We start from the raw sequence: 15,153 nt of genomic DNA on the forward strand, positions 1-15,153 counted from the left end.
GCTTACACACGTAACGCCCCCTGTACCAGTGCCGCTTACACACGTAACGCCCCCTGTACCAGTGCCGCTTACACACGTAACGCCCCCTGTACCAGTGCCGCTTACACACGTAACGCCCCCTGTACCAGTGCCGCTTACACACGTAACGCCCCCTGTACCAGTGCCGCTTACACACGTAACGCCCCCTGTACCAGTGCCGCTTACACACGTAACGCCCCCTGTACCAGTGCCGCTTACACACGTAACGCCCCCTGTACCAGTGCCGCTTACACACGTAACGCCCCCTGTACCAGTGCCGCTTACACACGTAACGCCCCCTGTACCAGTGCCGCTTACACACGTAACGCCCCCCTGTACCAGTGCCGCTTACACACGTAACGCCCCCCTGTACCAGTGCCGCTTACACACGTAACGCCCCCCTGTACCAGTGCCGCTTACACACGTAACGCCCTCTGTACCAGTGCCGCTTACACACGTAACGCCCCCCTGTACCAGTGCCGCTTACACACGTAACGCCCCCCTGTACCAGTGCCGCTTACACACGTAACGCCCTCTGTACCAGTGCCGCTTACACACGTAACGCCCCCTGTACCAGTGCCGCTTACACACGTAACGCCCTCTGTACCAGTGCCGCTTACACACGTAACGCCCTCTGTACCAGTGCCGCTTACACACGTAACGCCCCCCTGTACCAGTGCCGCTTACACACGTAACGCCCCCCTGTACCAGTGCCGCTTACACACGTAACGCCCCCTGTGCCAGTGCCGCTTACACACGTAACGCCCTCTGTACCAGTGCCGCTTAGAGACGTAACGCCCCCTGTACCAGTGCCGCTTACACACGTAACGCCCCCTGTACCAGTGCCGCTTACACACGTAACGCCCTCCTGTACCAGTGCCGCTTACACACGTAACGCCCTCCTGTACCAGTGCCGCTTACACACGTAACGCCCTCCTGTACCAGTGCCGCTTACACACGTAACTCCCCCCTGTAGCAGTACCGCGTACACACGTAACGCCCCCCTGTACCAGTGCCGCTTACATACGTAACGCCCCCTGTACCAGTGCCGCTTACACACGTAACGCCCCCTGTACCAGTGACGCTTACACACGTAACGCCCCCTGTACCAGTGACGCTTACACACATTATGCCACAGACACATATATACAAACACACACACATACTGTACATACATTACACACAGTCACACATACAGTATACACAGACACTGTGTATACATACACACACACACACACACTCTCTCTCTTTCCAGACACTTACCTAATTACGTCTGGCTGGCCGAAGCAGCTCATCCTCCTGCTGCAGCATGGTGTCATCTAGCTCCGCCCCTTATTCCCATCTAGCTCCGCCCCCTTTGGCTCCCGCCAGGCTACTGAATGTCACACAGGGGAGGGGGAGAGGAGGCTTTGTGCTGCCGGCGCCGAGGCGGAGAGGAGGTTTTGTGTTGCCGGCGCCGCTGCATGTGTGATAGCAGACGGCAGCAGCAGCTGCTCAGCACAGGGATGCAGAGCAGGGAGAACGCCTCTCCTTGCTGGTGCACTGCATCTCTTTGCTGAGCGGCTAGCACCGGGCCTGTGTGCAGTGTCACTGACACTGAACAGCACTCTCACCTTTTACATTGATTCAGCCAGTCACTATTGTTAGCACCAGTGTCCCAACGCGCCGCATTACAGGGAAGTAGACGCACTAAATAAACTACAGCTCCCAGCAGCCCTTAGCGCCGAAGCATTCCGGCCCTTAGGGCTGCTGGGAGCTGTAGTTTATTGAGTGCATCTTCTTCCCTGTAATGCGGCGCGTTGGGACACCAGCGCTAACAATAGTGACTGGCTGCTGTGCGAGTCTCCGGGAAAGCCACTGCCAAAGGGAGGACAGCAGCTTAGCTGCTGACAGGAGGAGAAGCAGGAGAAGCATTACCAGCCCCTCCCCCACTCGCAGTACCTCCGGGCCCCATCCGTGGCACCCCCACACACACCCTCCAGCAACCACGGTAGCTCCGGACCACACCCGCAGCAACCCCGTACCCGCCCCTCCAGCTGCACCACCGCATCCACCCCTCCCCCACCCGGGGCACCCCCGCAACTGCCCCTCCCCCACCTGTGGCACCACCGCAACCGCCCCCTCCCACGGTACCCCCGGATCCCATCCGCGTCGTCCCGCACCCGCCACTTCCCCAACCAAAGCACCTACTAGGTGATTCATCAGGCCCTGCGTGCGCTGTTCACGCCGTTGGAAGGGGCTTTGACCCCTTAGCCATTGCGCGCCCTTTGTCCGTGCAATATTTAGCCACTCACACAATTATGATCGGAGGTGATACTCCATATAATAAAAATATTGCACGCCACAAGGGTGTGCAAGGGTTAAGGGGGCGTAGCCCCTTACGACGGTGTGAAGAGCACCCATAGGGCGCAATGAATTACCTAGTATGTAATATTTGTGGCTAGTTCTGGGGACATAGCCACAAATATTGTCTGATAAATGGGCCCCTTGGACATTTATATTTCATCTCATAGTTGAAAATATCCAAACTACCAACAAGACTCAACTTGCACAATACATTTATTAATCCACAAATTATGTTTAATGTTGTTTTTTCCACTATTTTTTTACTCCCATGTAGTATATGCATGCAATACAAATTCTATTTCATAATTCCATTTCTTTGGTTTATATTGCCCACTTGTATTATCCCTTGGTGGGGATACAGCTGGTGTGGTACAGGTGTAAGCCGACGACAATTCTTACCTCAGTCCATGCCCAGCAGAGAGACAAGGGTTCCCCAACCAGACACAAAGTGGGAGACAAAACTTATGCAAATGCAATTTAGATTTATTTCTAGTAACCCAAAATTACTAGAATCGGTCACTGTTATAGCAGAGACATATTACGAGAGGAGGGGGCCCATGTGCAGTCTCCATCTGGTCCCCCTCCTTTCTAGCCGGCAGCGCAATGACTCTGTGCCATAGTCTAGTGCGCATGTGCAGATCTCTGGGGAAAATGGTGCGGCACCTATTTTCCAGATTTTTTTTTACTGCACATGCGCGAAACACAGAAAAAAACGTCCACAGAGCCATATTCCCAGTAATTTGTGCAGAGTTGCTGCTGCCGCCGAAGCGGGACTCCGGAGGGATAATTATCACATGTAAGCTGTGTGTAAAAATCGGAGATGTGTGTCAGAGCTGAGGTGACTTAGGGGGATATTTAATAAAAAATTCTCTCATAAAAGCTGGAAAATGTGATATTTATGTTCTCTGAAGGTGGAGATAAATATCTCCTCTCCAGTGGTAGTTGCAGCGCAATCCACAATTCAAATAGGGGAGCCACACCAACTGTCACCACAAACACTGCCAGACATTGCTGTTCACGACTCACTGGCAGTTGGTGTGGCTCCCCTGTTTGAATATTAGACTGCTCTGCAACTGCCACTGGAAAGGAAATATTTATCTCCATCTCCAGAAAACATAAATATCACATTTTCCATCTTTTATGAGATAATTATGTTTTATTAATTATCCCCCTTGGCCTCCAAAAAGGTAGGCACAGAAAACAACTGGACAGGACCCCCAGCTTGGCTTTATATATGGCACTACAAATCCCAGCAACTTTTCTATTTTTTCTTCTGCTTTTTACGGTGCAATGGTGTCCCCTCAGTTCTCCTCTCTCCACAGCTCCAACTAATGTTTTTGTTTTTTTAAATCAACTTTTTAAAATGACACTGGCTTTAGCCCATTTCCAAAATGGCAACTGCAGGTTATAACACATTACCTATTACTTTATACATGGTTAACACCACAAGGGGTTGGTCATTTTGGACTAGCAGATTCCACATGATTACAATGTATGGGATGTTTCGATTCATCTATTACAAAGCTCGGAAAACTTTTAACAACAGTACTATGCTCTTTCAAAAGGAAATTCATTCTGGAGTGCAAAGAAAGTCACTCTGTTTGCTAAATGCCACCACTCTGCAAGGAATTATTTAGGTAAATGTATAAAACAACGGTATGGGGGGGGGGGGGGGGGGCGGGGAGGTATCAGCACAAATTATGTGCACTCTACAGCGGGGACAGCTCGGTTCCGTGATGTGCATGGGAAATTCTGTATCAGACTGTCACCTTTTAAACACAGATGTGATTGAATTTATGATCTATGAATCCTTAACAAATACTGTTTTTTTAAAAGAAATATCACAGACTCTTCAATTGGGGGAACCTGAGCAAGACATGAACTTGATCTACATTAGTTTGCAATTGTGCCTGCTCCTGAAGACTCATTTTAAATTATAGATCATTTAGATGTTGGGGTGGACTGCCCTGTTTACTGAAGTAGAAGTGATATTTCATATCCATTTAGCACTGAGACATAGACCAGAGTGTGCTAGAAGCACCAGAGCAGAGAGCGACACCCTAGGCAGGAAAGAGGAACTGCATGGGTTGTGACAGGTGCAGGGTGCGAGAATGAACACTAAGTACATGGGAAGTTACCACTCAGTCACACAAATAATGCGTACACCTGCCCAGGCGATGTCTAATTCATGTAGATGTGTAAAATGAATGGAGGAAAAAATAAATAGGAGGAACATGACTGCATAATGAAAGGTACCTGAATTTCGCCTTCTCGTGAACAGACACATATTCTGGGTCTTTCAAGCTCAGGCGTGCAAGATCTTTCACGGACTTTGTTTGGGTCGCAGAGAAGAGAAGGGTCTGTCGCTTCTTAGGCAAGTTCTCCACAATGGCATTCATGGTGTCTGCAAAGCCCATGTCTAATATGCGGTCAGCCTCATCCAGTACTGTAACAAGAACATGAAAAACTTAAAGGGACAGTAGACATTTTTCATTATACGGTCACCATTATCCAATATGATGGGGTATATTTGTGACGCTGCTAAAGAGACTCATGTACCGTTACCCTAGTGCAGCGATTTTCAACCTTTTTTTACTCGCGGCACACCGAACAATATTTTCAAATTGCCAAGATACACCATCAGTTCCCCACAGAAAAAAGCAAAAAAAACACACATTGGCCCTCATAGTAAAAAGAAAAATCCACACATACATTGTCCTACACAGAAAAAACAATCACATTCCTCCCCACATAAATCCTATCGCTCCCTACATAAATCCTATTGCTCCCTACATGAATTATTCACATTGTTCCCCCCATAAATCCTTATTCTCCCCACATAAATCCTATTGTTCCCCAGAGGAGAAATAAAAATAAGAATTTGCTCACCGGTAATTCTGTTTCTCGTAGTCCGTAGTGGATGCTGGGAACTCCGTAAGGACCATGGGGAATAGCGGGCTCCGAAGGAGGCTGGGCACTCTAGAAAGATCTTAGACTACCTGGTGTGCACTAGCTCCTCCCACTATGACCCTCCTCCAAGCCTCAGTTAGGTACTGTGCCCGGACGAACGTACACAATAAGGAAGGATTTTGAATCCCGGGTAAGACTCATACCAGCCACACCAATCACACCGAACAACTCGTGATATGAAACACAGTTAACAGTATGAAACGATAGAGCCTCTCAACAGATGGCTCAACAATAACCCGATTTAGTTAACAATAACTATGTACAAGTATTGCAGATAGACCGCACTTGGGATGGGCGCCCAGCATCCACTACGGACTACGAGAAACAGAATTACCGGTGAGTAAATTCTTATTTTCTCTAACGTCCTAGTGGATGCTGGGAACTCCGTAAGGACCATGGGGATTATACCAAAGCTCCCAAACGGGCGGGAGAGTGCGGATGACTCTGCAGCACCGAATGAGAGAACTCCAGGTCCTCCTCAGCCAGGGTATCAAATTTATAGAATTTTGCAAACGTGTTTGCCCCTGACCAAGTAGCTGCTCGGCAAAGTTGTAAAGCCGAGACCCCTCGGGCAGCCGCCCAAGATGAGCCCACCTTCCTTGTGGAATGGGCATTGACAGATTTTGGCTGTGGCAGGCCTGCCACAGTATGTGCAAGCTGAATTGTACTACAAATCCAACGAGCAATCGTCTGCTTAGAAGCAGGAGCACCCAGCTTGTTGGGTGCATATAGGATAAACAGCGAGTCAGATTTTCTGACTCCAGCCGTCCTGGAAACATATATTTTCAGGGCCCTGACAACGTCTAGCAACTTGGAGTCCTCCAAATCCTTAGTAGCCGCAGGCACCACAATAGGCTGGTTCAGGTGAAACGCTGACACCACCTTAGGGAGAAACTGGGGACGAGTCCTCAATTCTGCCCTATCCATATGAAAAATCAGATAAGGGCTTTTACATGATAAAGCCGCCAATTCTGACACTCGCCTGGCTGATGCCAGGGCCAATAACATGACCACTTTCCACGTGAGATATTTCAGATCCACGGTTTTTAGTGGCTCAAACCAATGTGATTTCAAGAAATTCAACATCACGTTGAGATCCCAAGGTGCCACAGGAGGCACAAATGGGGGCTGAATATGCAGCACTCCTTTCACAAATGTCTGAACTTCAGGTACTGAAGCTAGTTCCTTTTGAAAGAAAATCGACAGAGCCGAGATCTGTACTTTAATGGAGCCTAGTTTTAGGCCCATATTCACTCCTGCTTGCAGGAAATGCAGAAATCGACCCAGTTGAAATTCCTCTGTTGGGGCCTTTTTGGCCTCGCACCATGCAACATATTTCCGCCATATGCGGTGATAATGTTTTGCCGTAACATCTTTCCTGGCTTTAATAAGCGTAGGAATGACTTCCTCCGGAATGCCCTTTTCCTTCAGGATCCGGCGTTCAACCGCCATGCCGTCAAACGCAGCCGCGGTAAGTCTTGGAACAGACAGGGGCCCTGCTGTAGCAGGTCCTGTCTGAGCGGCAGGGACCAAGGGTCCTCTGAGATCATCTCTTGAAGTTCCGGGTACCACTCTCTTCTTGGCCAATCCGGAACCACGAGAATTGTGTTTACTCCTCGCTTTCTTATTATTCTCAGTACCTTTGGTATGAGAGGTAGAGGAGGGAACACATACACTGACCGGTACACCCACGGTGTCACTAGGGCGTCCACCGCTATCGCCTGAGGGTCTCTTGACCTGGCGCAATACTTCTCTAGTTTTTTGTTTATGCGGGACGCCATCATGTCCACCTGTGGACGACCCCATTGATTTACAATCATTTGGAAGACTTCTGGATGAAGTCCCCACTCTCTCAGCAGGCACGACCTCCACCCGGGAAAGTCTGCTTCCCAGTTGTCCACTCCCGGGATGAACACTGCTGACAGTGCTAGTACATGATTCTCCGCCCATCGGAGAATTTTTGTGGCTTCTGCCATCGCCGTCCTGCTTCTTGTGCCGCCCTGTCGATTCACATGGGCGACTGCCGTGATGTTGTCTGACTGGATCAGCACCGGCTGGTGTAGGAGCAGGGATTTTGCTTGACTTAGGGCATTGTAAATGGCCCTTAGTTCCAGAATATTTATGTGAAGGGCAGTCTCCTGACTTGACCATAGTCCTTGGAAATTTCTTCCCTTTGTGACTGCCCCCCAGCCTCGTAGGCTGGCATCCGTGGTCACCAGGACCCAGTCCTGTATGCCGAATCTGCGGCCCTCCAGAAGATGAGCACTGTGCAGCCACCACAGAAGAGACACCCTGGTTCGTGGAGACAGGGTTATTAAACGATGCATCTGAAGATGCGATCCGGACCACTTGTCCAACAGGTCCCACTGAAAGATTCTGGCATGGAACCTGCCGAATGGAATTGCTTCGTAAGAAGCTACCATCTTTCCCAGGACCCGCGTGCAGTGATGCACCGATACCTGTTTTGGTTTTAGGAGGTCTCTGACTAGAGAAGGCAACTCCCTGGCTTTCTCCTCCGGGAGAAACACTTTTTTCTGGGCCGTGTCCAGAATCATTCCCAGGAACATTAGACGTGTCGTGGGGACCAGCTGTGACTTTGGGATATTCAGAATCCAACCGTGCTGGCTCAGCACTTCCTGAGATAGTGCTACTCCCACTAACAACTGTTCCTTGGATCGTGCCTTTATTAGGAGATCGTCCAAGTATGGGATAATTAAAACTCCCTTTTTTCGAAGGAGTATCATCATTTCCGCCATAACCTTGGTAAATACCCTCGGTGCCGTGGAGAGTCCAAACGGCAGCGTCTGGAATTGGTAATGGCAATCCTGTACCACAAATCTGAGGTACTCCTGGTGAGAATTGTAAATGGGGACATGCAGGTAAGCATCCTTGATGTCCAGGGATACCATGTAATCCCCCTCGTCCAGGCTTGCAATAACCGCCCTGAACGATTCCATCTTGAACTTGAATTTTTTTATGTATGTGTTCAAGGACTTCAAATTTAAAATGGGTCTCACCGAACCGTCCGGTTTCGGTACCACAAATAGTGTGAAATAGTAACCCCGGCCTTGTTGAAGTAGGGGTACCTTGATTATCACCTGCTGGGAATACAGCTTGTGAATTGCCGCTAGCACTGCCTCCCTGTCTGAGGGAGCAATCGGCAAGGCGGATTTTAGGAAACGGCGGGGTGGAATCGCCTCGAATTCCAGCCTGTATCCCTGAGATACTATTTGAAGGATCCAGGGATCCACCTGTGAGCGAACCCACTGATCGCTGAAATTCCTGAGGCGGGCCCCCACCGTACCTGGCTCCGCCTGTGAAGCCCCACCGTCATGCGGCGGACTTGGAAGAGGAAGCGGGGGAGGACTTTTGTTCCTGGGAACCTGCTGTTTGCTGCAGCCTTTTTCCCCTGCCTCTGCCTCTTGACAGAAAAGACCCTCCTTTTCCCCGCTTGTTTTTCTGGGATCGAAAGGACTGAACCTGATAAAATGGCGCCTTCTTAGGCTGTGAGGGGACATGGGGTAAAAATGCTGACTTCCCAGACGTTGCTGTGGAAACTAGGTCGGAGAGACCATCCCCAAATAATTCCTCCCCTTTATAAGGCAAAACTTCCATGTGCCTTTTGGAATCTGCATCTCCAGTCCACTGGCGAGTCCATAAGCATCTCCTAGCAGAGATAGATAGTGCACTTACTTTAGATGCCAGCCGGCAGATTTCCCTCTGTGCATCTCTCATGTATAAGACTGAATCTTTGATATGGTCAATTGTTAACAGGATCGTGTCTCTGTCTAGTGTGTCAATATTTTCTGACAGGTTATCTGACCATGCAGCGGCAGCACTGCACATCCAAGCGGACGCAATCGCTGGTCTGAGTATAATGCCTGAGTGTGTATATACAGACTTCAGGATCGCCTCCTGCCTTCTATCAGCAGGTTCCTTAAGGGCGGCCGTATCCTGGGACGGTAGTGCCACCTTTTTTGACAAACGTGTGAGCGCTTTATCCACCCTCGGGGGTGTTTCCCAACGTAACCTATCCTCTGGCGGGAAAGGGAACGCCATTAGTAATTTCTTAGGAATCACCAATTTCTTATCAGGGGAAGCCCACGCTTCTTCACACACTTCATTTAATTCATCTGACGGGGGAAAAACTACAGGTAGTTTTTTCTCCCCAAACATAATACCCTTTTTTGTGGTACCTGGATGTAAATCAGAAATATTTAACACCTCTTTCATTGCCTCAATCATGCAGCGAATGGCCTTAACGGGCATTAAATTTGACTCATCGTCGTCGACACTGGCGTCAGTATCCGTGTCGACATCTACTTGTGCCACCTGAGATAACGGGCGTTTTAGAGCCCCTGATGACTTTTGAGACCCTTGGACAGGCACGAGCTGAAGACTCGGCTGTCCCACAGTCGGCATGTCGTCAAATTTTTTATGTAAGGAGTCTATACGTGCACTCATTTCTTGCCATAATACCATCCACTCAGGTGTCTGCCCCGCAGGGGGTGACATCTCTGCTAAAGGCATCTGCTCCCCCTCCACATCATTATCCTCCTCAAACATGTCGACACAGCCGTACCGACACACTCCACACACACAGGGAATGCTCAAATAGAGGACAGGACCCACAAAAGCCCTTTTGGGGGACAGCGTAAGAGTATGCCAGCACACACCAGAGCGCTATATATATACAGGGACTAACTGAGTTATGTCCCTAATAGCTGCTTATACTGTATACAGTGCCAATTTAGTGCCCCCCCTCTCTTTTCCCTCTTACTGTACTGTAGAAATGCAGGGAAGAGCAAGGGAGCTTCCTTCCAGCCGAGCTGTGAGGGAAAAATGGCGCCAGTGTGCTGAGGAGATAGGCTCCGCCCCTTTTTCGCGGCCTATTCTCCCGCTTTTTTGGGGATTCTGGCAGGGGTATTTACCTCATATATAGCCCCAGGGGCTATATATTGAGGTATTTTAGCCAGCCAAGGTGTTTTTATTGCTGCCTCAGGGCGCCCCCCCCCAGCGCCCTGCACCCTCAGTGACCGGAGTGTGAAGTGTGTATGAGGAGCAATGGCGCACAGCTGCAGTGCTGTGCGCTACCTTGGTGAAGACAGGATGTCTTCATGCCGCCGATTTTCCGGACCATCTTCCTGCTTCTGGCTCTGTAAGGGGGACGGCGGCGCGGCTCCGGGACCGAACATCAAGGCTGGGCCTGCGGTCGATCCCTCTGGAGCTAATGGTGTCCAGTAGCCTAAGAAGCCCAATCCGGCTGCAAGCAGGCGAGTTCGCTTCTTCTCCCCTTAGTCCCTCGCTGCAGTGAGCCTGTTGCCAGCAGGTCTCACTGAAAAAAACAAATTCTAAGACTATAACTTTCTAAGAGCTCAGGAGAGCCCCTAGTGTGCATCCAACCTCGGCCGGGCACGAAATCTAACTGAGGCTTGGAGGAGGGTCATAGTGGGAGGAGCCAGTGCACACCAGGTAGTCTAAGATCTTTCTAGAGTGCCCAGCCTCCTTCGGAGCCCGCTATTCCCCATGGTCCTTACGGAGTTCCCAGCATCCACTAGGACGTTAGAGAAATAACAAATATTAGCCCTCCTCCAGGTCCCTCAGTGGCGGGGGGATTGTTCAAGGCGGAGTGCTGCGAATACTGAGCAGGGGGCGGTCGGGCAGGTGTGGATGTGGGTGGGGCAAGAAAAGCTGTGTATGCAGACGGGAACTGGAAGATGTGTATGCAGGCGGGTGGGCTGGCTGGGTGGTGAGACGCGGTGGCCGTGACCTATGATATCACACCGCCGCGTCTTCGAGGCATAGATCACAGCCGGAGCACGACTGATCCTCTAAGAAGATCCCCGGCCAACAGTTCACTCTGAAGGTGCAGGAAGTTCCTCTGGCTCGGCGGCACACCTTGCAACTGGTCGAGGCACACTAGTGTGCCACGGCACACTGGTTGAAAAAGCCTGCCCTAGTGTCTACCACCAAGACAAGAGGACCACTGAGGAAAGGAGAAGAAAAGGGGTGTGGAATGACTAGTCAACATTTAGAACATGCCTGGCCAACCTGTGGCTCCCCAGCTGATGTGAAATTACCATTCCCAGCATGCCCTGACACCGTTTTGCTATTAGGGAATTCTAAAACGGTGTCAGGGTATGCTGGGATGTGTAGTTTCACAACAGCTGGAGAGCCACAGGTTGGCCAGGCCCGATTCAGAAGATCAACTTTTAGAATGTCGACATGTTCTCAATGTCAACTGTCCGAATTTGGACATGGATGTTAGGTCAACAACCAATATATTTATGTACTGGCATTGTAAATGTTGACTGGACACCGTAGAAAATGTGCTGAAGTCAGTCTTGCAGGAGGTAAGTGAATATCCCCTATAAGTATAAAGGGTAAAACACCTGCGCACCTTGTTTGGAAAGGCTACAGTAACTGGGTGTGATTCTCACCAATCACAAAAACATCAATACAATACAATAAAGAAATTCCTGCGCACTTATCACAAGGTACAGCACAACCATAAATTAAAACAATGCACAGAATAAAATCACTTTTTCTTCTCTAGTGATGGGCAGTCCTGTTTCCAAAAATCCAGTTCAATAAATCTTCACAATGAAGGCGTTTTACACCATGTCATACAATCCTCCAGGCTCCTCCAATTTTGTATGTGCAAATACACTAAGTAGGGTGACTCCACATTTGTCTATCGAACCTCAGATTAGATATATAAATGACAAATAGTAGGAAATCATAGTGTGAACCATACAATTTATTGTTCAAAAAATCACAGGTAGTACATAGGCATGCGTACCAGAAGGGCACAGTATGAGCATATAGGGGCTTTAGTTTCCCCTTTAAAGCTGTACCTCCTTAGGGTCCGCGGTGGCAGCTGCTCCAATGGAAAAACACCAACGCGTTTAAACCTCTGTGAGGTCTCTGTCAAGGTGTGCCTGGAGGATCAGGCATTTATAGTGAATCTACAAGGACACACCCACTTCCTGTGTCAGTGGGCGGGATTGTGACATTGGCCGTTTAAAATGCTTTTATAAAAGCTATTGGGTGGCCTGAATCCATAGTAATGGGTTCTAAAATCTACGCTGAATGTAAGAAGGGTGATCTAATGCGGACAAACTTATTCCTTCATTAAGAAATCAGCTCCGAGATTGCCATGCCATGGTTGGAACGCGTGACGTCACTTCCTGTTCTGTCAGAAATGACGCGGCGTACATGTTTAACGCACATGAAGGGATGACCGGAAGTACGGCATGCGTTACTGTACCTGTTAAATCTGTATCTCTGATGCCATGGGGGACACTGGAGAATGACCATGGGATATAGATGTGCTGGAAGAGGCCAGGTAGTTTTTGTTTAGGTTAGCCCCAGAGGGAGGAGGAGGAGAAGGAGAAAAAATAAGAATTTACTCACCGGTAATTCTATTTCTCGTAGTCCGTAGTGGATGCTGGGGACTCCGTAAGGACCATGGGGAATAGCGGCTCCGCAGGAGACTGGGCACATCTAAAGAAAGATTTAGGACTATCTGGTGTGCACTGGCTCCTCCCCCTATGACCCTCCTCCTCCAGACCTCAGTTAAGATACTGTGCCTGGAAGAGCTGACACAATAAGGAAGGATTTTGAATCCAGGGTAAGACTCATACCAGCCACACCAATCACACCGTACAACTCGTGATAATAACCCAGTTAACAGTATGATAACAATGGAGCCTCTGAACAGATGGCTCCCAACAATAACCCGAGTAGTTAACAATAACTATTTACAAGTATTGCAGACAATCCGCACTTGGGATGGGCGCCCAGCATCCACTACGGACTACGAGAAATAGAATTACCAGTGAGTAAATTCTTATTTTCTCTGACGTCCTAGTGGATGCTGGGGACTCCGTAAGGACCATGGGGATTATACCAAAGCTCCCAAACGGGCGGGAGAGTGCGGATGACTCTGCAGCACCGAATGAGAGAACTCAAGGTCCTCCTCAGGGTATCAAATTTGTAGAGTTTTGCAAACGTGTTTGCCCCTGACCAAGTAGCAGCTCGGCAAAGTTGTAAAGCCGAGATCCCTCGGGCAGCCGCCCAAGATGAGCCCACCTTCCTTGTGGAATGGGCTTTTACAGATTTAGGCTGCGGTAGTCCCACCGCAGAATGCGCAAGCTGAATAGTGCTACAAATCCAGCGCGCAATAGTCTGCTTAGAAGCAGGAGCACCCAGCTTGTTGGGTGCATACAGGATAAACAGCGAGTCAGTTTTTCTGACACTAGTCGTCCTGGAAACATAAATTTTCAGGGCCCTGACTACGTCCAGTAACTTGGAATCATTCAAGTCCCTAGTAGCCGCAGGCACCACAATAGGTTGGTTCAAGTGAAAAGCTGATACCACCTTCGGGAGAAACTGAGGACGAGTCCTCAACTCTGCCCTATCCATATGGAAAATCAGATAAGGGCTTTTACATGACAAAGCCGCCAATTCTGACACACAAGAAAAAAAAGAAATACAATATGAGAGTGCGCTTTTCAAATCCAATATAGATTTTATTAATTAAAAAAATTTATATTGTATACACACAATTATATATAATCTGCCGGCCGGCTACATAAAAAACTTATTTCAATAAAAGATATCTATATATAATTTGTTAAGACTTAATCCTAAATGCTTATATTCTCAATGTGCTGAGTTATTATCCAAATTCTACAATCACTTTTCCCAAATCACTCTGCCCAAGTCCATATATTTATAGGAACATTTTGCCACTTTTTGCACCAGTTGTAATTGATAGCAATCTGTTGAACAAGACCATATAATTTAGAGCCAAGCAGGTGGTTAGTAGCAATCTAAACCACAGCCTTTATCACGGCTAAGCAGTTCCATTTAGGCAGTTCACAAATTGATTTGTTACAACTGTAACTGATTAGAAACTATGTATCAATTTAGGATTTGTATACCATACAGGATGTCTTTGTTGTCCACCCTATATGTGCATATGCGGCATCCATCCTGGTTAGTGTATTTGGTCACTGTCCGTTTTCTCTGGAGGGGGATCAATATGTATCACTCGCCGCTCTTATCCTCCCAGCTCTTAACAGCACGGCTATTTTTCCTCGTCAGCCTTACCGGAGGTTCGTGGACTAATGTCGGGCAGAGACGGTACACGCTTCCCCTTGCCTTTGGGGTGTTTGCGTTCGCCGACCAGCTGATGTGCAGAATGCTTCTGTCTGTGTGAGAGTATGTAACAGACGCGTTTCCCCGCCTACTCGAGAGCATCGGCGGCTTCCTCAGTGTCAATATCCTTACTCTATGCTACCTCCTTTAAATAGCAATGTGAATACTATACGCATGTGCAGTCAGCTCATTTCCCAATTCTTTCTCATTAACCCTATGTTACCCTATTAACCATATGTATTCACTAATCATAAATTATGCATACCTGCAACAACACAATTGATTAATTAATTAATTACTTCAGAGTCACAGTATTAGGATTACATTTATATAGAGGAACCGTTGTATACAGGAACCACTATATATAAAAAAAAACCACTGTATATAAAAAACTAGAGACACGCATACATATGATCAAAATCATGATCCCAAAATTAGATAATTAGATAAACACACTATCGATCACCATTACTCTTTGTCTGTATCAAGTTTGCATTTTAATTTTTCCACAATTACATTGCGACACCTAATATGTATCCCATAATAGTAATCAGATTATATACATGTATTTACCTCACATTAAACACATATATACATACATACACACATATATATATATATATATATATATATACATATATATATACATACATA

The 15,153-nt window shown here is 48.1% G+C and overlaps 1 protein-coding gene across 2 annotated transcripts in view; it reads right to left on the minus strand.

The window, feature by feature from the left end:
* The window catches only part of DDX10 (DEAD-box helicase 10), a 518,528-nt gene that overhangs the window by 457,655 nt on the left and 45,720 nt on the right, over positions 1 to 15,153 (minus strand). For both annotated transcript variants that reach the window (XM_063951594.1, XM_063951595.1), the window contains exon 6: positions 4,621 to 4,810. In XM_063951594.1, coding sequence (XP_063807664.1) covers positions 4,621 to 4,810 — 190 coding nt within the window. The remainder of the gene's footprint in view (positions 1 to 4,620; positions 4,811 to 15,153) is intronic.

Source organism: Pseudophryne corroboree, chromosome 2 (genome assembly GCF_028390025.1).
Source record: "Pseudophryne corroboree isolate aPseCor3 chromosome 2, aPseCor3.hap2, whole genome shotgun sequence".
Lineage (NCBI taxonomy): Eukaryota > Metazoa > Chordata > Amphibia > Anura > Myobatrachidae > Pseudophryne > Pseudophryne corroboree.